The sequence below is a fragment of the Ursus maritimus genome, unplaced genomic scaffold, assembly GCF_017311325.1.
Source record: "Ursus maritimus isolate PB19 unplaced genomic scaffold, ASM1731132v1 scaffold_14, whole genome shotgun sequence".
Classification (NCBI taxonomy): Eukaryota; Metazoa; Chordata; class Mammalia; order Carnivora; family Ursidae; genus Ursus; species Ursus maritimus.
The window spans coordinates 45,042,791-45,063,654 of record NW_024423786.1 but is presented as its reverse complement, the minus strand read 5'-3'; the positions used below and the strand labels follow the sequence as shown (position 1 = coordinate 45,063,654).

General features: G+C 58.7%; 3 protein-coding genes across 4 annotated transcripts; 2 read left to right on the top strand and 1 right to left on the bottom strand.

Annotated features, from left to right (window-relative positions):
- Positions 1-616: 616 nt before the first annotated feature.
- USE1 (unconventional SNARE in the ER 1) lies at positions 617-3,675 on the top strand. The gene is made up of 8 exons (XM_040629082.1): positions 617-899; positions 1,244-1,293; positions 1,447-1,525; positions 1,616-1,768; positions 2,293-2,305; positions 2,747-2,774; positions 3,055-3,229; positions 3,476-3,675. Exons 1-8 carry the CDS (start codon positions 732-734, stop codon positions 3,656-3,658), a joined length of 849 nt encoding a protein of 282 aa, XP_040485016.1. The 5' UTR covers positions 617-731; the 3' UTR covers positions 3,659-3,675.
- A 2,214-nt stretch (positions 3,676-5,889) lies between these two features.
- On the top strand, positions 5,890-8,153 carry OCEL1 (occludin/ELL domain containing 1). Its single transcript, XM_008704206.2, has 6 exons — positions 5,890-6,034; positions 6,392-6,568; positions 6,698-6,897; positions 7,115-7,280; positions 7,518-7,571; positions 7,754-8,153. The coding sequence occupies exons 1-6, from the start codon at positions 5,966-5,968 to the stop codon at positions 7,874-7,876; spliced, it is 789 nt and encodes a 262-aa protein (XP_008702428.2). The 5' UTR covers positions 5,890-5,965; the 3' UTR covers positions 7,877-8,153.
- Positions 8,154-10,694: 2,541 nt separating this feature from the next.
- NR2F6 (nuclear receptor subfamily 2 group F member 6) lies at positions 10,695-20,818 on the bottom strand. 2 transcript variants are annotated; one of them, XM_040629079.1, is made up of 5 exons: positions 20,350-20,818; positions 16,641-16,735; positions 12,789-13,373; positions 12,328-12,355; positions 10,695-11,431 (listed from the first exon to the last, which is right to left on the bottom strand). In XM_040629079.1, exons 1-5 carry the CDS (start codon positions 20,634-20,636, stop codon positions 11,113-11,115), a joined length of 1,314 nt encoding a protein of 437 aa, XP_040485013.1. In that variant the 5' UTR covers positions 20,637-20,818; the 3' UTR covers positions 10,695-11,112. The 2 variants fall into 2 exon arrangements, with proteins under 2 accessions (XP_040485013.1, XP_040485014.1); XM_040629080.1 differs by lacking the exon at positions 12,328-12,355 and having other exon boundaries at positions 20,350-20,816.
- Positions 20,819-20,864: the final 46 nt, after the last annotated feature.

The following is a 20,864-nucleotide window of genomic DNA, read 5'->3' as shown; positions in this document are numbered from 1 at the left end:
TACAGGTGACTCAAGGGGTGGGAAGAGGGGTGAGTGCCGCATGCCACACTCCAGTCCCTCCCAGTCCCTCCGAAGCTCCAATCCTTACCCAGTCCTCCGCAGGCATATGGGCCGGTGGGGGGGTGTCACAGGATGGGCCTTGACTGCCTGGGGACTCGGGGGGGGGGTTCTCTCCATGGGGGTCTGGGTGTTAAGGGTGATCCTGCCCCACCTCCTACCCCCAGAGCTAGCTAATGTCCCTCCTTGAGGCAGGCTTTGTCACACCACCCGTTTCCCAAAGGAGGAACCGGGCCCAGAAAAGTTAAACTTCCTCAGGGCCACTGCGGGGGGTGGAGTCAGAGTCAGACCCGGAAGCTTATAACCACAAACTCTGGAGGGGCCCCTAAGCCTTGGGATCCTTAGTCCCAGGCCCGTACCCCGGGAAGAACGGGGGAAGGCTGCCTGGATACGGAAGAATTCAGCGTGGGAAAGAACCCAAGCAGGATTGGGCGTGGGGGAGGATTTTGAGTAGGAGGAAAGGAATAGACAGAGGACATACTGCACATGGGCCTGACATCGAAGGACCGGTCCTTTTAACCCTTCAGGAAGGGTTAAGACGCTTGAGGGGGGAAAACGCGATTCAGCCCTGAGTGAATACAGACAGGCTACTGCCTCTCCTTGAAACAAAACATTAGTTCCGCCCCAAAGATGCAACAGCGAATGAGTGGCGGACGCGCCCGGAAGAAGCCCAAATGAGGACACTTCCGCCCCTCTCCAAGATGGCGCCGGCGGAAGGGGCAGGATACCGCCGAGAGATGATGGCAGCGTCGAGGCTGGAGCTGAACCTAGTACGGTTGCTGTGCCGCTGCGAGGCGATGGCAGCGGAGAAACGGGACCCGGACGAGTGGCGTCTGGAGAAGGTGAGGGAAATCTGTACTGTCAAGCAAAGCCCCACTCACGGACTGCGGCGTCAGAGGCTAACGGCCACAGGGCCCTACGCCCCAGACCTAACAGCCGCTCTGACCACGCCCCTTCCGGCCGGCTCCGCCACGTCCACCTGCGGCTCCCGCCCCATTCCCTCGAGTTCAGCTAGCCCCGCCCCCTGGCACGTGGCCCCTCCCCTTTCAGCCCAGCCCCCGTCCTGGCCCCGCCCCTTGTTGGCCCCGACGCCCCCACCCCTTACCCCCACCCCCACTTTGAGCAGGACAGGGAGGAGTGGGAGGGTGTGGCAAACCAGGCTTACACCCCCACTTTCCTTCCCTAGTACGTGGGAGCCCTCGAGGACATGCTGCAGGCCTTGAAAGCCCAGGCAAGGTGAGAGCAGGCACTACTGGGGCTTCAAAGCTGGGATGGGAGTCGGGGCCAGGGCCGGTTCCTGTTGGGGAATCCCTGTGCTCCAGCTCCTGCTGAGACCCTTCCCGCTAGGGACAGTGGGCAGGTTTTCTTTTTCCTCTTCTCGCCTTCCAGCAAACCAGCCTCCGAGGTGATCAATGAATATTCCCGCAAGGTAGATTTCCTGAAGGGGATGCTGCAGGCAGAGAAGCTGGTGAGCCGGGGTGCTCGACTTCCTCAGCCCTCATCACATTCACCTGCCCAGGACCTGCCCCTTTGGTGACCCCTTTTCCCTCTCCTGCAGACCTCCGCCTCAGAGAAGGCACTAGCCAACCAGTTTCTGGCCCCTGGCCGTGTACCCACCACAGCCAAGGAGCGTGTGCCTGCCACGAAGACCGTGCATCTGCAGTCTCGGGCTCGGTACACCAGCGAAATGAGGAGTGAGCTTCTAGGCACGGTAGGGCTTCCTCCCTGGTCCCTGGGAACCCTTTGGTCGGGACAGTTTCATGCGTAGGTGTGGCCAGAGCAACAAATGCTGGCAGGTGCAGGGACCCCAGGGGGCCCAACAGCCTCTGCCCTGGGCCATCAGTTGGCTTCCCAACAGAAAGGCCAAGCCAGGAATTTGCTGAATGTATAGGAGTTTGGTCCAAGGCGAAAATGGCACATATCTAGTTAAGCCCCAGAGTTGGCCCAGAGCAACAGATAGGCGAGTTTGCCACAGATAGATGACTTTATCTCATTTTGCCACAAATAGACAAGTTTTTCCATCTGTAAAATGAGATGACAAGTGTCTTTTTAAGCATTTTATGTGGATCGGGTAAACTCTTCAAAATATGAAGAAACTGAGGCCCAGAGGTCATAGGACTTGCCCGGGGCCCTGACTGAGTGTGTGTTGGGGTGGGGGGGTTCTGAGAGCAGAAAGGACAGTTTGGGGGGACAGGACAAGGTAGGTGACTTAATGCCTCTCTCTTTTTCCCATAGGACTCTGCTGGAGGTGAGTCGCCCTGAGTGAAACAGGACTTGAAGCTTAACTGTCACGCTGCCTCATAGCCTTCACCTGGCTCCCCCAGGATCTTCCACAGCCCAGGGAGCATAGCCCCAGGGGTGTCACCTAGTTATGCCTGATGAGGGTGCCAGGACAAAGGGGCTGGTCCCCAGAGGAAATAAAGCTGGGTACTCCCAGGCCACAGGGCCAAGGTTAGGCCAGCAGAAAGGACCTGGGGCCCGGGGGAGCCCAGATAGGGGTGAGGAAAACTTCTTGAGAGAGAGGGCTTTTGAGCTAGGGCTTTGAAGCATGATCAGGAGCTCACTGGGCAGCTGACTAGATGGGAAATGATATTATGAGTAGCAGACACATCGCAGGCAATGATTAGGAAGCCAGAAAACAGGAAACCAATTCTCTCCTTCTTCCTGCTTTGCCTTTTTTCACTTCCAGATCCCCAGCTGGATCTGAGGAAGAGAACGTGAGTGTCTTCAGCCTTTGGGTTGGGGGGAAGGTGCAGCTGGACAAACCTTGGGCCACTGAGGCACCTAACCATGAGGGCCCCCACAAGCATCCAAGCCACCGAGCAAAAGCCACTTCGGGGGATGCTCTTCCTAAAAGCCAAAGTAAAGAAGGGGAAACGGAGCCCCAAGCAGGGCCGTGGCTAGAGCTATAATCTCTGGGTTCCTTGGGAACATGTTGGTCTCTTCCCCTCCCCCACCCCATCTCATGCCCACCTGTCCCCCCATGTATGAGGTCAGCGGGGCGGCAGGGCCCAGACCAGGGGATGAGAAACAGTCGGCCGCCGAGCTAGACCTCGTCCTGCAGCGACATCAGAACCTCCAGGAGAAGCTGGCGGAGGAGATGCTGGGCCTGGCCCGGAGCCTCAAGACCAACACGCTGGCCGCGCAGAGCGTCATTAAGAAGGACAACCAGGTGTGAGGACTGTGGGAACTTTCCAGCCTCTGCCCTGGGACATCCAGGAAGGCTTCCCAGCCTAGGGGCATTGTGGCCAGGGCTTTGTTGGATGATAGAAGTTTGATAGAAGGCAAAGGTGGAATACCCAGCAGAGGGCACAGTACCAGCAAGGGCCTAGAGAGCAGTCTTGCCCCCCTGGGTGGCAGGGAGAGGCCACACTTGGAGGCCGCAGGGCTGTTGACACGCTCCCCACCTCACCCACAGACCCTGTCACACTCCCTCAAGATGGCTGACCAGAACCTGGAGAAGCTGAAGATGGAATCGGAGCGGCTGGAGCAGCACGCGCAGAAGTCGGTCAACTGGCTGCTCTGGGCCATGCTCATCGTGGTCTGCTTCATCTTCATCAGCATGATCCTCTTCATCCGCATCATGCCCAAACTCAAATAAAGACCCGTCCTGGCCCACCCTGGCTGCCCTCCGTCTGCCCTCCGTCTGCCGTCCACTGTGTCCAGCGCTGCCCTTCGGGCTGGGCAGCAGTATGGGAGGGTCTTTGAAGGTTCCTGAGAGCCACAGAAAACACATGAGCAGGAGAGGAAGGTCAGTCTGGAAGGCGTAGTGACGCAGCAAACTCCCCCTCCAGTTCCCCGCTGGTACCTACCCCGCACCGGAAAAGGCCAGGCCCCAAGAAGCCGCAGGAGCCCCCAGGCTGGTAGAGTCAGAGCCAAACACTGCCTTCAGCCCTGTGCGGTTCGGGTGAGGCTGGAGGGTGGGGGAGAAACGGGGCTGTGTCTGGAGGCCAGCCTGGAGGAGGGAGCATCAGGGCTGGGCCTTCCGGAGACTGAAGGTGATAATTCAGAGACAGGATTTAGTCCAGCCATGACCTGAGCTCTCAGGAAACTAGAGTCTTTGCCAGATCATTCAACAAACACATGAGGGTCTGTGGAAACTGCCCTGCCAAGGTCATAGCCTGATCATTTCAGATGAGAACTGCGTGGGCACTACTCCAGAACTGGGACCCTGGAAGAGGTTGTAGAGTGAGAGTCCCAGGAGAACCATTGGTCTTGGGCTCTGCTCGCCCTCACATCAGATGTCAAAGGCGAAGCCTATGAAGGGGGGTGACCAAGGGAGCTCAGTGAGGGAGGCTGGGCAGGTGACAGGTGCACGAGGGTGTTTGTCCCAGACCCGTGGGAGTGTGAGTGGGCACTATGGGGACAGGCGTGGAAGTGCCCACGTGGACCCCCGTCAACATAGGTGCAAAAACACCAAGTAAAACTTTTCATAAGCTCTAATGGCAACTTTTAAAACATAGATCTTAAGGGGCACCTGGCTGGCTCAGTCAGTAGAGCATGCAACTCTTGATCTCTGGGTTGTAAATTCGAGCCCTACTTTGGGTATAGAGATTACTTAAAATCTTTGAAGAAAAAAAAAAAGTAGATCTTCAGAAGGCTCACACTTAAGATGGAGAAATGGTTCAATAGGAAGTTTGTTAATAGCCACATTAATGCATCAGGAAACAAAATCATAGAGTGAAATGGTACTTTGTACGGTTCAGTATCCATTACTCAACATCTCTCAATAAACAATAAGCCAAGATAGATATTTTCCTCATTTAACTGCAAAATCTCAAGCCAAAGACAGCATTGAATTTAATGAACAAATACTGGCAATCCCGCCATCAAAGAGAGGAAGGTGGAGGGGTGCCCACAGTTGACCCAACTCCCTCAAAGACTGAACATTGTCTGGAAGTGCTGGTCAATACAACAGACAAGAAAGAAGAGATTAGATTAAGAAATGAGAAAAAAGGCAAAGTTATTTGCAGATGATACGACTACCTATATGAAAAACCCAAACTAACTAAAAAAAGCTCTTTCAACAAGAGAATTCAGTAAAACAGCAAGGGATTTAATATATATTTAGTTTCCTACATGGGGGGAAAAAAAGCCTGCAAAATGTATTGGACCATCTCACCTATAACAGTAAAAGAAAATACACTGTTTCACTGCTTGGTTAAACTACATCCTTGGCATACAAAGAGCTCCCAAAAATCAACAAGAAAAAAAAAAAAAGGTGCAGGAAAAGAAAGACAAATAGTTTCTGAACTTTTTCTCTCACCAGATTAATCAAGACTTAAAACTTTGAAGATAGACTTGTGAGAAACCGGAATAGACCTGGAGTAACAAAAGTTGTGGGGAAACCAGTGTTTCTCTCACAGCTGGCCAGGGTATAATGATCTAGTGATTCAAGAAATGTTTTTTAAAATTTAATTGTTGAGTAAATAAATAAGTACAAGTTTGCCAAAAGCACTGTTTTTCAGGCCAAAAAAACCTGCGGGTCAGAGAAGGTGAATCACCGGCTCCAAACACACAACAAACAGGTCTGGTCTTGTTGGACTCGAACCTGCGCTTCAAAACTGGATCCAGGGGCGCCTGGGTGGCTCAGTCAAGCCTCTACCTTGGGCTCAGGTCGGGATCCCAGGGTCGTGGGATGGAGCCCCGCATTGGGCTGCCTGCTCAGCAGGAAGCCTGCTTCTCCCGCTCCCTCTCCCTCTCCCCCTGCGTGTGTTCCCTCTCTCGCTGTCTCTGTCTCTCTCTGTGTCAAATAAATAAAATCTTTAAAAAAACAAAAAACACAAAAGTGGATCCACTTCCCTTAAGGCTGGGTCCCGCCCCCTCACCGCCAACCCCGCCCGATCTCCCTAGGCCCCGCCTCGCCCTGTGGAACGACCCCACCAGTTGGGTTCAGCCTTTGAAGTTAATGCACAACCTAGACTCGGGCACTTCTCCCGCAGCGGACCCAGGCTCGGAGACCCGGACGCTGGGACAGGTAACCCCGGACGGGAGCGGTCCTTGCGGCCCGCGGCTGGGGCGGAGGTCCCGGGGGACTTCTCGGGGGCGGTGTCCGTGGGCTTCACGCGCCCTAGCGGGCGAGGCTGCAGCAGCGCGGGGGTTAACTAGAGGCGGGCCTACCCAGGATACGCGGTGGCGTCAGGGGCGTCGCGCCTTTCCGGGTTACGCAGCCAGGGGCGGGCTGCTCGGTGAGCCAATCGAGTGCATCTATGCAAATAGCGACGGAGCTCGCGCTCCCGCCCGTCGGTGGAGAGCTGGCCCCTCGGGGGTCCGCCTCCCGGTGCGTCCTGCAGCCTTCTCCGCCTCCAGGCGCGCCCTTCTCTGGTGCCCGCAGGCCGCTCGCCGACCACCCCCCCCGCGCGGGGGCCATGGCGCCCCCCGCAGGACCCGCCCGCCGCCCCGGGGACGCCCGAGCCGTGCCTCCCTGAAGCCGATGCCCACCCGGGAGTCCCCCCAGACCCGCGGCTACCGGGGGGACCTACAGACCCGCCCGCCTGGCCCTGGGCCCCCGGTGAGTCTGAACGGGAGGAGGGTCCCCAGGCCGAGCCTAGGCAAAAGATTCATTCCCCCCCAGTTTGAAGGATTCTGGCTTCCCCATCCCCTGGTTAACTCCAAACCATGATTCCTGCGGCACCCGCAGCGATTGGTGCCTCCAGGCCCGAAAAACAGCGCCCCCCGCGCCCTGTGCGAGCGTCAAGCAGGAGCGCACAGGCCAAGGCCCAAGAAGATTGTATTTGAGGATGAGCTGCCCTCCCGGGCCCTTTTGAGCACCAAGAAGCCTATTGAAGCCATCCCCACGGGGCATATGCCAAGGCCTCACCCAGTGCCCGACTATGAGCTGTGAGTGTCCCCCGCGTTGTTCCTGATGCCTGAGAACAGGGAAGGGGCACTGAGGCTGGGGCTTTGACAAATGAGTAAGAGTTTACTAAATAGTAGAAAGAGAAAAGGGGCGTTTGGGGCAGGGAGTCCAACATGGGCAAAGAAGAACAAATTAAACTGATTGGGGGAAAGGGATGGGTTCTTTCCACTCACACTCTGCCCCACTTTAACCCCGCAGTAAGTACCCACAAGTGAGCAGTGAGAGGGAACGGAGCCGCTATGCTGCGGTGTTCCAGGACCAGTACACAGAGTTCTTGGAGCTCCAGCAGGAGGTGGGCTCTGCACTGGCAAAGCTCCAGCAGCTGGAGGCCTTGCTGAACTCACTGCCCAGGCCCCGAAGCCAGGTCAGCCCCAGCAGAAACCCTTGCCCCACAGACCTTCCCTGGAGTGGATTCTGGCCTCTGGGTCCAAGTCTCTGGGCCCCATCCGCCTCTAGGCTGGGTGGGCACCACAGCATAGGACCAAGGTCAGCCCTTGAAGTCCTCACTAGACGGGTCACTTTGTCTATCTGAGCCTCAGTTTCCCCATCCCTCCTTGGGTTCAGCGTTCTCTGAGCCCCCCACCCCCTTCTCCACTTGCAGAAGGAAGCCCAGTTTGCCGCCCGTGTCTGGAGGGAATTTGAGAAGAAGCAGATGGTGAGTCATGTTCCCTGAGCCCCACAGGCTGGCCTTTGCACCCCGACCCTCCCATGAGGCTCAGTGTGCCCAGTTTCAAGGAAAGAAAACTGAGGCCCAGAGAGAAAGAGGCAAAGGGTGGAGCCGCGGAGGGCCAAAGGCCAAAATACCACAAGGACTTCCCTGGGTCTTGCCCTGCCTAGGACCCCAGCTTCCTGGACAAGCAGACTCGCTGCCACTACCTGAAGGGCAAACTGAGGCACCTCAAGATGCAGATCCAGAAGTTCAATGAGCAAGGAGACTGCGAGGGCTCTGTGTACTTCTGAGTGCCCTGGCAGACGGGCAGAGGGACACCCCAAGGTGGCGGTCCCACCCTGCCCTCGCTCCTCTTCCTACCTCCCGGCTTTAGCTCCTGCTTTTACCCCCTATCGGGGTAGCCTTGGCAGATGCCTCGGCCTTTGAGACCCAGCTCTGATGGCGCCTCCTCCAGGAAGCCGCCCCAGAACCTCCTCAGGGACCAGCGGCTCTGAGCCCAGATCTCAGCCCATCCCCTGGAAGCAGGTCTTGCCTCCATCTCAGTGTAATAAACACTTATGAAATGCCTACTGTGTACAGCTGCTTCACACTCCTGAGTTCACTCAACTGTCACCAAAAAATTGTTCTTCCATTTTCCAGAGTTAAAAATCGAAATTCCAGGAAAGGGACTTACCCAAGCTGGGTGTGAACTCTTGTCTGACTCTCCACCCAGAGCCTCACGTGGCCTTCTGGTGGGAAGCTGAGGGGCCAACATCCAGCAATTACTTGCTCAGCCAGGCTTGGGCTGGGGGAGCTCCAGGAGCCAAAAATTTCCATTAACTGGGGCGCCTGGGTGGCTCAGTTGGTTGAGCGTCCGTCCAATTTCGGCTCAGGTCATGGTCTCAGGGGTCATGTGATCAAGTCTTGCCTCGGGCACCAGGCTCAGTGGAGTCAGCTTCTCCCTCTTCCTCTCCATCTGCCTCTCCCCCTGCTCTCCCCCCACCCCCATCTCTTTCTCTGAAATAATTAAATAAATCTTTTTTTAAAAAGTTTCCAGTAACAGAGGCAGGACTGGCAGAGGACCCTCCCTAGTCTTGGTTAGTAGGCATCCTACAAAATTCATGGGGCAGAATGCTGGGGACCTCCTGAAGGGGGCACACTCAGCCCAGGAGCCCTGCTGGAATCCCTGATGCCAACCCAGAGACGTGAGCCCTTAAAAAGCCCCTCTTCTCCCCAGGCCCTGCAGGCTGAACGGTGATTGACACCAGGCACCATGGGAGCACAGCTCTTGTGCCTGGCCCTGGGGGAGAATCCCGTGGCGCCCGCCCCATGCCAGGCCCTAGGTAGGGTGGGTGGGGCAGTGGTAGGGCCAGGCTGCCTGTGGGGGGCCGTGTGACAGTGGACCAGCAGCTGCTCTCTTTGACTTTTATTTTTATTATTTTTTAAAGATTTTATCAGAGAGAGAGTGTGAGAGAGAAAACATGAGTGGGAGGGAGGGGCAGAGAGAGAGAGAACAGACTCCTTGCTGAGCGCAGAGCCTGACTCGGGGCTCGATCTCAGGACGCTGAGATCATGACCTGAGCTGAAGGCAGAGCCTTAAGCTTAACCAACTGAGCCACTGAGGCGCCCCCCCCTTTACTTTTAGCCTCCCAGGGGAGCTCTAGGGGATGGGAGGGAAGGCAGTGTCAGCCACCAAATCATAGAGTCCTCAGTCCCAGGATCGGTCCTCCTGGGGCCTCTGTCCTCAGGGAAGATGGACCCGGGCCTAGTGTGATGGAACAGCAACAGAGGGCCGGATGGCAGTCTCAACCACAGAACCTTAAAAGGCTTTTTGCCAGAAGAGCCATCTGGGTCGGGTTGTCTAGGAGTTGTGTAGTCAGGCTTCAACAGACAGTTACGTCTGGCCTGGGGTCTGGACAGCAGGACAGACAGAATGGTCTCACTCAGTTCTCAGATGTCCTGTGAATCTAATAGGTCATCGCTCTCCAGCCCAGTATCCTCTCCATCCCATTCCTACTTCAGTCCCTTTGGGGACAGAGTATACCCACGAGACCCCCGTTCATTCCCCAGGAAATGGATTCAAACACCCCGTCTTCCCACTCAGGTCTCTTCCAAGATGGGACGTGAAGGAGGCTGGGTACTCATGGGGAGCGTTTTGGAGGAGGTTTAAGGGCTGAGCACAGGCCCAGCCTGCAGAGCGAGACCTGAGTTCTTCCCGGTTATCACAGGGGCATCTTTGGTGGACGGCTTGTCTTGCTGGCCTGCCCCCAGCATCCAGGCTCTTTCTACCCGCCCTCTAGAGCCACAGTCCTGACAATCAATCAGTCCTATGGGCACCTTTCCCGCCACAGAGCTGGGCCACAAGCCTCTGAGGCCAGGATGGCAAGGTCCCGTGCATCACCCCACATCAACTTAATTAAGTCCCCAGTGCGGTTTGTCCTTCGATAGCCCGCCTTCCAGATGCCAATCTCCGAAACGAGAGGTTTTTTTAGTTACATGTGGGAAGAAACCAAACTCAGGCTCAGGCTCAGGCACAAAAGGGTAAATCTGGGATCATGGAACTGAAGCTCCTAATGGTTTCAGATGTGGCTTGATCCAGGGGCTCCAAAGGCATCCTGGGAAGTTGGTCTTCCTCTTTTGGCTCTGCTTTCAATTACATCCTGTTTCCACTCCCTGCCATCGAGTCTCAGTGGCCAGCTCTGGGCCACACACCCTCCCTGAACCGATTGCTGTGGCCAGGGGAATGGAGGGCTCCGTCTGGGTTGCGATCACGTGGTGGAACTACCGCGAATGTTTCTCCTGAGGACACAGGGGCCCAGACACCGTGATTAAGGGCTGATCAAAGGAAACAATAAGGTATTTGGTCCAGGGCCTGTGTGAATCTATGAGGCCCACCCGCACAGGCCAGAGCTTGAAACCGAGCCATCAGTAGGACTCAGTTCCTACGGACTCACTAGCTGACCGTAGGATCGCCTCCCTGCCCCCAGCTGCTTCCCCACAAAACTGTCCCACAAAAACAGCAAGTAGGGCTGTTGTTAGGTTGTGGGTTTTCCAGATGGCTGGGAGTGGGTAGCCGTGGTGGGGTGCCCCCCATTCTGCCCTCCTCTCACAAAGATGATGGAGGCCACACAGGTAGGAAACATCTTTATTATTGGCCTTGATTCATTCATCATGTAGTGTCCAACGTGGATTACGTGTCCAGAGGATCTGCCTGGCACATACGACCCCTGCCTCTTGAGTCCAAACACCAGGCCTCTGTCCATCACACAAGGGAAGCCAACCCCACCGGCTTAAAAGTTCATGCTTGGGGTGCTGAGCTTCCGGCTGTCCCAGGAACGGACCCTCGGTCCCTCCCCCCTCTATTCTGGCCAGGAGTTCTGGGGAGGCCGAGGCCGGAGCTTGGACAAGCACTCTCTTTTTGGTTTCGTGATCATTTAAAAAACAGAGGAGACAAACATTTCACAGTCTTTAAAAAATAGGAGTCTGAGGAGAGAAGCCAAGGTCCTCCACTTGGGGGCCCCGCGTGGGGCCGAAGCATCCGTGTCCCTTAAGGTCTGCAGACCCAGCCACAGCACAGCCAACCCTGCAAAGTCACTGGCCTGAGCCGTAGGGCCAGTTGAAGGTACTTCCTGACAGCAGCATGTCTCGGATCAGCGTCTCGATGGGTGTCTTGCCCACCAGGCGCATGAAGAACAGCTGGGAGATGAGGGAGGCTGGGACGGCGCGCAGGGCGGGAAGCCGCAGCAGCAGCCGCCCAAAGCGCTGGGGCTGGGACGGGTACTGAGCCCGCACGTACTCTGTGAGGGCCACCTGCGCCTTCTCCTGCAGGCTTTCCACGTGTGCTGGGTCTGAGAGGCCACAGGCATCTGGGGAGATAAGGGCAAGGTCAATCAAGTGGGAAGTGGCAGGAGGCCACGAGGCCCCAGGGGTGACTGGAGGGCACCACTTGGGGTTGGGGGTAATGGGGGGGGGCATTCAGGTGGGAAATGGAGGCCTGAGGCACAAATGGGTCATCTCAGGCAGTGCCAGACCATAAGAGAGGCTCAGGTGGCCTCAACTGAGGCCCGTGACACAGGAGTGTGGACAGTGGCGTCTCAAGGACAGAGGAGCCCCGACTGAGGCCTTTGGCAGGGTGACAAGTTCTAATCAAGCTCAAGGGGAAGAGGAGCTAGGGAGGGGACGTGGGAAGGCCAGGCCCAGAGGGAGTATTCAGACAGCGTGGCCTAGGGTGTCAGTGAATGTGACAGCATCTAAATTGGGGACCCATGAAGGGTAAGGTAGAGAAAGAATCTTCTGGGGGAAGAAAGGGCAAAGCCATATTTATCAAATGAAAGCCACCTCTCAGAGTGGCCTGGGTCTGGTTCGTGCATCCCTGACCCCACGAAAACACCTAGTGGGATCCAGAACCTTTCAGCGTGTAGAACCAGTTGGGCCACCAGTCTCTGGAGTAAGGTAGGGCTTTCGGTGGCTAGATGGTTAACTAATGACAAGGAAGGTACTGGGACAGCCCCGCCCTAGCCCCGCCCAAGCCCCGCCCACAACGGGAAGGACTCCAAGACACGCCCCTGCCCAATCCCACGCCTAATCCCACGCGGCCCTGGCTGCCAGGAGGCCGCCTTGGGGGACAGTTTGGGCGCCCCGGGTCAGACGTCTGAGGGCCCAGGAATCAGGGAGTGGAAAGCGCAGGGCAGGCCAGAGCCAGGTGTCAGGGTATCCGGGCTTGGCAGCCCTCCGTATCTGCACCGTACGCAGGAAGAACCACCTGATTCGGCAGATGAGGGTCAGAGGTGCTGGGGAGGACAAAGATCAGGGACTGAGGACCAGGCGTCCGGGACCTCCCTCCCTCATCCCCCCACCCTCAATCTGCTCATGGGGACGAAGAGCAACTTGATGAGGGGGTGGGGGGGGGTCTCAGGGAGCCTGGGAATCAGGCAGAGAGGCTGTTAGGGGCCGAGTCACAGGTCCAGGCCCAGCTCCAGGTCTGGAGAGCCGGGGTCAGGGTTCTTAGGGACACCTGGGATCAGGAGGTGGGGGCATCAGGGTGTCACACGCCTGTATCTCCTCCACTGTCCCCCCATCAGTGCTCAGGCACGTGCAGGGCCCCAGGTCCGCCCGGCTGAGGGTCAGGGAGTGGAAGACTGTGGGGGCCGGGGTCAGGGTCCAGGTCGCCCCCCACCGCGCACCCCCCCCACCCCCAAACCCGAGCGCATCTCAGCATCTCACCAGGCGTGAAGAGCGCGATGGCCTTGAGGCAGCCGTACTCGGCCGAGTCGACCTGCAGGCGGCCCAGCTTGTCCACCTGCTCCTGGAAGGCGCGCACCTGGTCCATGAAGGCCACGGCGCGCTCGGCGGCCATGGGCGCGGCATGCAGGCCGGCGGCGGCCAGCAGCGGCGCCGTGTGCAGGGGCAGCGCCGCCTGCGCCGCATTCAGCACGAAGAGCTCGCTCCAGCTGAGGCGCAGTAGCGCCACCTGGTCGGCCACGGGCAGCTCGGGGAAGAAGGGCGCGTGGCGCGCCCACTCCACGGTGCTGAAGAGCAGCCGCGCCGCCAGCTCGCACACGTTGTCGATGCCCAGCACGGCGCCCGCCGCGCCGCCCCCCGCGCCGAACGCGCCCGCCGCGCCCGCGCCGAAGCGCCCGGCCGCCGCGGGGTAGGGCTCGGCGCGTAGCAGCTGCGCGATCAGCTCCGACACCGGCTGCCCCGGGAAGAGGTCTCCGCCCGCGGCCGCCAGCGCCGAGCCCGGGGGACTACCCGAGGAGGCGGCCACGGCGCCTGGCAGCGAGTGCGGGATGCGGCCGCGCTGCACCGCTGCGGGGATTGAATGGGGATGGGAAGGAGGGAAAGGAAGGGGGCAGGAGCGGAGGGAGGGGAGAGAGGGCCCCCCACCCCGCCGCCGCCGGGAATCGGGCGGGGAGCGGGGAGGGGGCCGGGGGATGGGGAAGGCGGCGTGACGAATATGGGTACGGGAAAGGGATTGCGGGACATAGGGAGACCAGACAGGGGACAGGGAGGTGGCAGGAAGAGAAAGGACAGGGAGGGAAGGAACGAGGGGAAAAGTGGGTAACCAGGGTCATGGGGGGCAGGTGGAGAGGAAGAAAGGGGGAAAGATAAAGTCATCAGAGGGTCACTCAGCCCCTCCCCTCAAAGGCTCCCCACACCCAGCCTTTCCCTGGACCTCCCACCCCAGCCCATAGGTGCACAGCTTGAATGGGAGGCCAGGGGCCAGGGGGGCCTGCCGGCCCCACCCTTCTCTGCCCTGTGCCCTCAGCCTAAGGCCATGTCCAGCCACCACTGCCACCCCCACTGCTTGCAGAGGAGCATGGGTGGTGGGACGCCTGGCCCCCTCCCTCTGGACGATGTGAGCTCCACTCAGCTGCCTGTGAGCTCCACTCAGCCTCCGTGGAGGCTTGACCTGTCAATCATGCCCCCATCTGTCAATCATGGGGGTCCCAGAACTGACAACGCAGCCAGGGAGGGGCCACCTTCATACTACTTGGGACCCCTGGCCAGCGTATCCTTAAAGCAAATGATCTCTCCTACAGAGAAGGGATCTTTCCTCCAGCTCCCAGCCTCACCCCACCCCCAGGTCATGGCTCCCAAGGGCAGGTCTCCTCTGTCTGCAGTGACCGGTGCTAGGAGTGGAGTCCCAGCCAATAGTAGGTGCTCAATAAACATTAACTGCCATCAGTAGCCTTGCTGTTAAGGGGAGAGGGGAGCACCCACGGCTGGCTTCAGCCAGTGTCCCCAGGATTCAGGTGAATGGGAAGAAGGAAACTGAGGCACAAAGAGAAGGAGCGGTAGCCACATGCTCACCTGACCTGTGCCACGGTGGGGGGGGGGGGGGGGGGGGCGGCGGGGGGGGGGGGGGGGGCGGAGGGGCAGACTGGGCTGAGAGCCAGACAGAAACTACCTAATGATCTTTAATGAGTCGGCATGCCCTGCCTCATCTCCCTGTCTCATCTCCGTGAACTCCTGGTCAACCGGCCAGGGAATGAATGGCGAACAGAATGTGTGTGGGAGCCAGGGGCTAGTAGAGCTGAGCAGGGAAGTGGGAGCTTGGGTTCGAGGCTCCACAGAATTTCTATGTCTCAGGATCAACTGTCAAATGGGTGTAGCTGGATAAGGCCAGAAAGTGGATCCCAGCTCAACCCCCTGGCCCCCAGAGGGGAGGGACCTCTTCCTTCAGGCCCTTTGCTCACTCAGTTCTAAACCTCATCCCCACCATTCATCCATCACCCAGCCCTGTTCCTATCTCAGAGCCTTTGCACTCACTGTTCCTGCTTCCTGAGTACCCCTTCCCCAGCTCTTCCTCTTTATTCAGCCCAAACTGTGTGGGTTCAAGTCCCAACCCAACTCTACCGCTCTCCGACCCTGGCAAACGCTTCACCTCCCTGCTCTCTGTGCTCAGTTTCCCCATCTGTAAGATGCACAGGGTAATGACAGTGACGATACCAATCACTAAATTTATGAGAATCTAACTTGCATAGAACAGCACTAGGCATATAGCAAGGGCTAAACGGGTAGTAATTCAAGCCAAGAAACATGTACTAAGCACCTTCAATGTTCTATGCCCTGGACAGGCACTGAGGCTAGGTCAGAAAACAAGACAAGCACAAGTCCCTGCCCCAGGGAGTGGACATTCTGGTGGGGGAGCAAGTAAATTACAGAGCACGGTAGATAGTGCAAAATAAAGGGGAATGGTGGAGAATAATCAGGAGGACCTCTCTGAGGAGGTGTTCTTTGTGCAAATCTTAGAGGAGGTAAGGGGCACCTGGGTGGCTCAGTTGGTTAAGCATCCAACTCTTGATTTCGGCTCAGGTCATGATCTCAGGGTTGTGAGATGGAGCCCTCCATCAGGCTCTGCGCTGGGCGTGGAACCTGCTTAAGATTCTCTCTCCCTCTCCTGCTGCCCTTCCCCTCACCTCTTAAAAAAAAAAAAAAAAAAAAAAAAAAAAAAAAAAAAAGAGGTAGGGAAGCCATGCTGGTATCTGGGGTAAGAGTGCTCCAAGCAGTGGGAACAGCCTGTGCAAAGGCCCTGAGGTAGGACTGTGCTTGGGGCATGAGCTGTGATTACGATTTTCTTCCCACTCTGAAGACTCTGGAGATCTAAAGCCCTGATCTGAAGCCCTGATTTGACGTACATCAGAACTTCAGGTCAAATGGACAAGTAGAGGCAAAATCCAGGTTGGGCAAGTAAGTCATCCCCAAACTTAAAAGGACCAAAGAGAGTAATCAGACAGTCTTAAGGGAAAGACTGAGCAGCGACTGCCAGCTTCTTTCACAGAGGCCAGCAGAGAAAACACCACCTTTAGAGCAGGGGAGACTCGAGAGGCAGGGAAGAGCTGCCAACCTGCCCCATGACAGTCCTGTCGGAGACAGGAAGCCCAGCCTGGGGTTCTCATCCAGTGAGCCAGATCCTGTTCCCAAGCCCACCATGCTCCACGTGGAAGCCTCTGGGTTCCAACGCAATTCTAAGAGTGCTTGGCCCAGCTCTGGGCCCAGCCACCCGGCATGAGTGCACACAAGTCCCCAGGGCAGAGACAAGGGGCTGGGCCTCCCTCTGGCTCCCGGTGCCCAGGGGCAGGCGGAAGGGTAAGCTGCCCTTTGACTTAATCGGGCAAGTTCCTGCCTTGGACAAACATAAAGCAGGGGGTGGAGGATGGAAGAAAGCAATCAAAACAAAACAAAACAAAAATACATCCTTGTTCAGACAGCGTTGGCCGGACTAGGGGCACGGGGGTCACCGAGGTGTCAGGGCCAAGGAACCTGACTCTGAAGCCAAGGGGCCCAGAGAAGAGGGGCTGGGGAGCACAACAGCCCCACCGGGGGCCTGAATCAGGGTGTCGCCTGCGTCCCCGGCTCTGCCGCAGCCACCAGGTGACTGTGCTAATTGGATTCCTCCAGCCCATGGCCAGACTGAGGCCCACGAGATCGTGGGATCGGTGGTAACAAGGTTAGCAGGCGCCAGACCCCACTGTCCACGGCTCCCAGACCCCCGAGCTGGGCGGTGAAGGCAAAGGCCAGGGCTGCGTTTTCACCCTCGGGCCACCCCCCCAACCCCCCGCGGGTACTCACCCTCCTTCCTCATGCCCACCCGGAAGCACTTCTTCAGGCGGCAGTACTGGCACTGGTTCCGGTGATGCTGGTCGATCTGGCAGTCACGGTTGGACCTAGAGGCAGGCAGGGGGTCACCATGACACCCACGTCCTGCTCCCGGTGCCACCCTATACACCACCTCTGAAGGCTGCACCTGAGAAACGTCAGTGCCCCCCACCCCGGGCTGGGCAGGTATCCCCGAGGGGCACAGGGGCTAAGTCTGCAAGGAGGCAAAGGGCAACTGGAGTGGGTGGTGACGAAGGGAGTCTACAGCGAAGTAGATTAGCACGCCTGGGAGGGTATGTTGGAACTGGGTTTTGAAGGATGAATAGAAGTTCCCCCAGAGCAGAGAGGCAATTCCAGGCAGAGAGCGCGAGGAGAGCTTTTAAGGTTGGAAACGTGAAAATACGAAAGCCTCAACAGTTTCATTTTATTTGGCTACTGAGGGGCAAACGGGTGGGGTCTTCGTCCCAAGGGCAATGTGAGAACAGCAAAGGTCCATGGTCAGGTCACTGGGCTTTGGGGATTAACAAAGACACTAGGGGCCAGGCTAGGGCCAGTCCTCTATGGGCACAGTAGGACCCCAGTATTATCACCCTGCACAAGACTACCACCAATGAATGAATGAATGAATGAACCCTGTTGCTCCCTTTAAGACCCCATACCCAGGTCCCCTCCTCTGGGGAAGACCTTCCAACTCCTAACTGAACCTAAGAAGCTTCCTCTGGGTGGCCCTCAGGGATCATGGCCTCTTCCAGGGATGGGACAGGGGGCCCTGCCCGGCAAGAGAGTGAGCTCCCCATCCAGGGTCAGTCCCAAGCAGGAAGGTTCAGGCCCTTGTCCTTCAAATTTCTCCAGTACTTCTTCGCCTTGGCCCCTATCCCTGTGCTCCCTCGGTGTCTCTCTACCCTGGGCTCCAGGCTCTCCAAGTCCCAGATCTGGGGCAGACACCCCTGGGGTACCCTCTTGGTGCCCAGAGACAGTCACAGAGTAAAACGAACGCTCGATGAAGTTAAAAATCAAACACATCTCAGACGCACTCAGCCCCAGCTCTGGGGTGGCCACTTCTCCACCGAGACTCAGTTTCCTCATCTGGAAATAGGAGGCCAGATGCCAGCTCTATATGGGATGCACCGGGTCTGGAGGAATCTGGGGGGCTTTGGGGAGGGCATCAGGACCCAAGCCCAAGCTGGGGGGTACTCAATGGCAGGTTCAGGAGAGCTGAGGTCCTGGGGGGCTCTCCAAGTGCCCAGGTCCCATGGCACCAGCCTTTAAGCCCAGGCCTCTGTCCCCTGCCTGGCCTAAGCCCCCAGGAAGAGGCCCTGCTAGGGTGGAGGGAGCTCAGGCAGAACCAGAACAAAGCCCAGCAGGCAGGCAGGGGGAGGGTCCTGGGCAGCCGGGTGGAAACAGCCAGGCCTGGGGCGGGCAGGCAGGCAGGCAGGGACCCAGCTCAGGGCCCCTGACCCCGGGGGAGGTCCTGAACCTTCTGCCTCAACTTCCCCAGCTGTGGAGTTGGGACAGATCTCCTGTCCCTCCAGATGGAGAAACAGTAAGTTCCACCTGTTATCCCACCTAAAGAGCACATGCTTTGCCCAAACCCGTGGCCCAACTCAGCCTCCTTCCGAGGCTTCTGGCCTCTGGTCCAATTTGATCCCTCCCCTCCCTTGCTCACATACCCTCCTTGGCTCCCTGTCATCCTCAGTCCAGCACTTCTGATCCAATAGGCTCTAAGTTCTCCCATGCCTGGGTGGTCTCATCTTACAACACTGCTCCCCTAACCTGCCACTAAGTGTTTGCCTGGGCCACGCTCTCTTCAGGAGTGCCCTTCACTTCCTCTACCTGCCAAACCCCTCCTGCTTTAAGGCCTACCTCCCACGGGCCTCCTCCAGGCAGCCCTCCCTGAACTTCAGGCACAGCCCCTTGCTCTCTCCTGGGACTCCAGACCCATCCCTCCCTCTGGCCCAGCCTAGACTCCACAGGCAGGAAGAATCTGTGTCTCACTGTGCCTCTTCCAGACAGAGAGAGCTGGGATCAGAGCTGGGGTCTCTCTGAGGGGCAGGCATTGAACCTCTCAGGCTAGGCCCTGAGGGGACCTTGCTAAACCAATCTGAGGCTCAGAGAGGGGCAGCGACTTCACCAGGTCACACAGTGCAGAGCTTCTGGAGAACCTGCAAGCCCCGAACAACGCCCCCCTCCCCTGTCTTATAGCTCCCTGCTCCCACCTTCCGAGAGCCCCTGGGACCCCAGAGCCACCTAAGCTCCTCCCTTGCCCTCCCCAAAGACTCGGCCAGAGAGCAGGCAGTCACTCCAGCAACAAGAATGAGGCCAAAGTCTGGTGGCCCAGTTAGCACTGGAGGGAGTAAGGCAGCTCACACACACACACACACACACACACACACACACACACAGAGCTACCCCAGACAAGGCCCTGACCGCAGACCTGGGGCCAAACTCCAGCCTCTGGTGCCTGGGGCCCCGCCCTATGGCCTCACCAACAAGCCCTCCATCAGCTGCCCTCTCCCTGAGGACACCCTGACCAGGACTCAGCTGCTCCCCTCTTCCCAACCCCAGTTCCCCTTGCTAAGCCCCAGCTGGGGCAGGGTCTCTCCCTGGGTGCCCCAGGACCACTCTGGGCCTCAGTTTTGCCTATCTGGAAAATGGGACTCTCCATACTGGCTCTGCAGAGCCTACACATGTTCCTGTTGGGGTGCAGGATAGGAGCTTGTGAGTGGAGCGAAAGGACACTCAAGGAAGAGTGGTGGGAAAGGGGGCCCTGGGCTAGACACCCAACCCCAGCACCAGCCAGAGAAACTAGCAAGGCCACACCCTGTCAGCGGGGACTCCAACCTCGGAGGGCCCAGGGCTCCTTCTTGGAAACATTCACCCCCACCCTGTCAGAGATGACCGAAGTTTCAGGGATTTTCCAGGAGCCCCATGTCCGCACCCACTCCTGGTGGGGGGAGGGTTGGAGCAGCCGAGGTGTGGTCAAATCCAGCCGCCCTCCCAGCCCTCCAGCGGCGGTTTCCAGTGACCCAAGGCCCAGGGTGAGCACAGGGTGGGGGGAGTTCCCCCCTGATGGGCAAGCCCAGCTCCCCCCACAGCAGGGCTACCCATGCGAAAGAGGCCGGAGGCCGCCCGGTGCCACCCCTGCCTCGCTCCCGCCGCCGCCGCCGCCGCCTCGGTGGCCAGGGCGACTTTGGAAGTGATATTTGACCCCAAGGGCGCGCCGTATCGATCCGCGCGGCCGCAGACAATGGCCCCTGGACGCTGCGAGCTCCACAGTCCAAGTTCCACGTTCGATTCCCGCAGGATCCCCTGCGCGCCGAGATCCCCAAGAGAAGGGATGCCCTGGGGTTAGGACCCCACCCCTGACAGCACCCCCCGACCCCTCCCCGTGCGGGGATGACCCCTCTTCGGAGAAAAGGGAGGGAGAGAGAAGGAGCAAGGAACTGGGGCGGAAGCCGCAAGGGACCGCCTGACGGGGGGACCTGCATCAATACAGCGCCGACTGTATACACAATCCCAGGAATGTTATGGAGGGGGGGAGAGGGGGCTGTGCCCCTATCTCAGAGGGGGGAGTGGAGGCCCGGGGAAGGTCAGCGCCAGGCCCAAGGTGACCGAGCAGGTCAGAGGCCCGGCCCAACCCGGGGCCGGGTGCACAGCGGCCGTGCGCTGATAGGGGGCTCACCGGCAGGTGTAGCTGAGGTTGCGGCGGATGCTCCGCTTGAAGAAGCTCTTGCAGCCCTCGCAGGTGAAGACGCCGTAGTGCTTGCCGCTCGACTTGTCCCCGCACACCACGCAGTCCACCTGCAGCCCCGGCCGCTCTTCGTCGCCCGGCTCAGCGTCGCTGGCGGCGCCCGGGGGTGAGGCCGAGTCTTCCTCGGCCGCGCGCGGGTAGCCGCCCGCCTTGTCCACGCCGTTCGTGTCGCCGCCGCCGCTGCCGGGGCCGCCCCAGCCGCCGGTCACCATGGCCATAGCCCCAGGGCAGCGGGGCCGGGGCGCCCCCTCCGTGCTCCTCCCTCCGGGCACCCCTCTCGGCCCGGGGGGGCCCTACCCGGCACGCATCCGGGCCCGGCGCGCGGGGGGCACCGGCTGCACCCCCCAAAAAAGTTTTACAGCAACTTCCTGCGGCCGGTCCGCGCGCCCGGGCAGAACTGGTCGGGCCGGTTCCAGGCCAACTTTCCCACGCGTGCGCGGGGCCGG

Excerpts from the sequence above, each read along its gene's own strand:
- USE1 (XM_040629082.1), top strand. The coding sequence starts at position 732 with ATGAGGACACTTCCGCCCCTCTCCAAGATGGCGCCGGCGGAAGGGGCA. Across the intron at positions 900-1,243 it reads ACGAGTGGCGTCTGGAGAAG|TACGTGGGAGCCCTCGAGGA; the intron begins GTGAGGGAAATC and ends TTCCTTCCCTAG. Across the intron at positions 1,294-1,446 it reads GCCTTGAAAGCCCAGGCAAG|CAAACCAGCCTCCGAGGTGA; the intron begins GTGAGAGCAGGC and ends CTCGCCTTCCAG.
- OCEL1 (XM_008704206.2), top strand. The coding sequence starts at position 5,966 with ATGCACAACCTAGACTCGGGCACTTCTCCCGCAGCGGACCCAGGCTCG. Across the intron at positions 6,035-6,391 it reads AGACCCGGACGCTGGGACAG|GCCGCTCGCCGACCACCCCC; the intron begins GTAACCCCGGAC and ends TGGTGCCCGCAG. Across the intron at positions 6,569-6,697 it reads CGCCTGGCCCTGGGCCCCCG|CGATTGGTGCCTCCAGGCCC; the intron begins GTGAGTCTGAAC and ends CGGCACCCGCAG.
- NR2F6 (XM_040629079.1), bottom strand. The coding sequence starts at position 20,636 with ATGGCCATGGTGACCGGCGGCTGGGGCGGCCCCGGCAGCGGCGGCGGC. Across the intron at positions 12,356-12,788 it reads CATCGCGCTCTTCACGCCTG|CACCTCTGACCCTCATCTGC; the intron begins GTGAGATGCTGA and ends TGTCCTCCCCAG. Across the intron at positions 11,432-12,327 it reads ACCCTCATCTGCCGAATCAG|ATGCCTGTGGCCTCTCAGAC; the intron begins GTGGTTCTTCCT and ends TTATCTCCCCAG.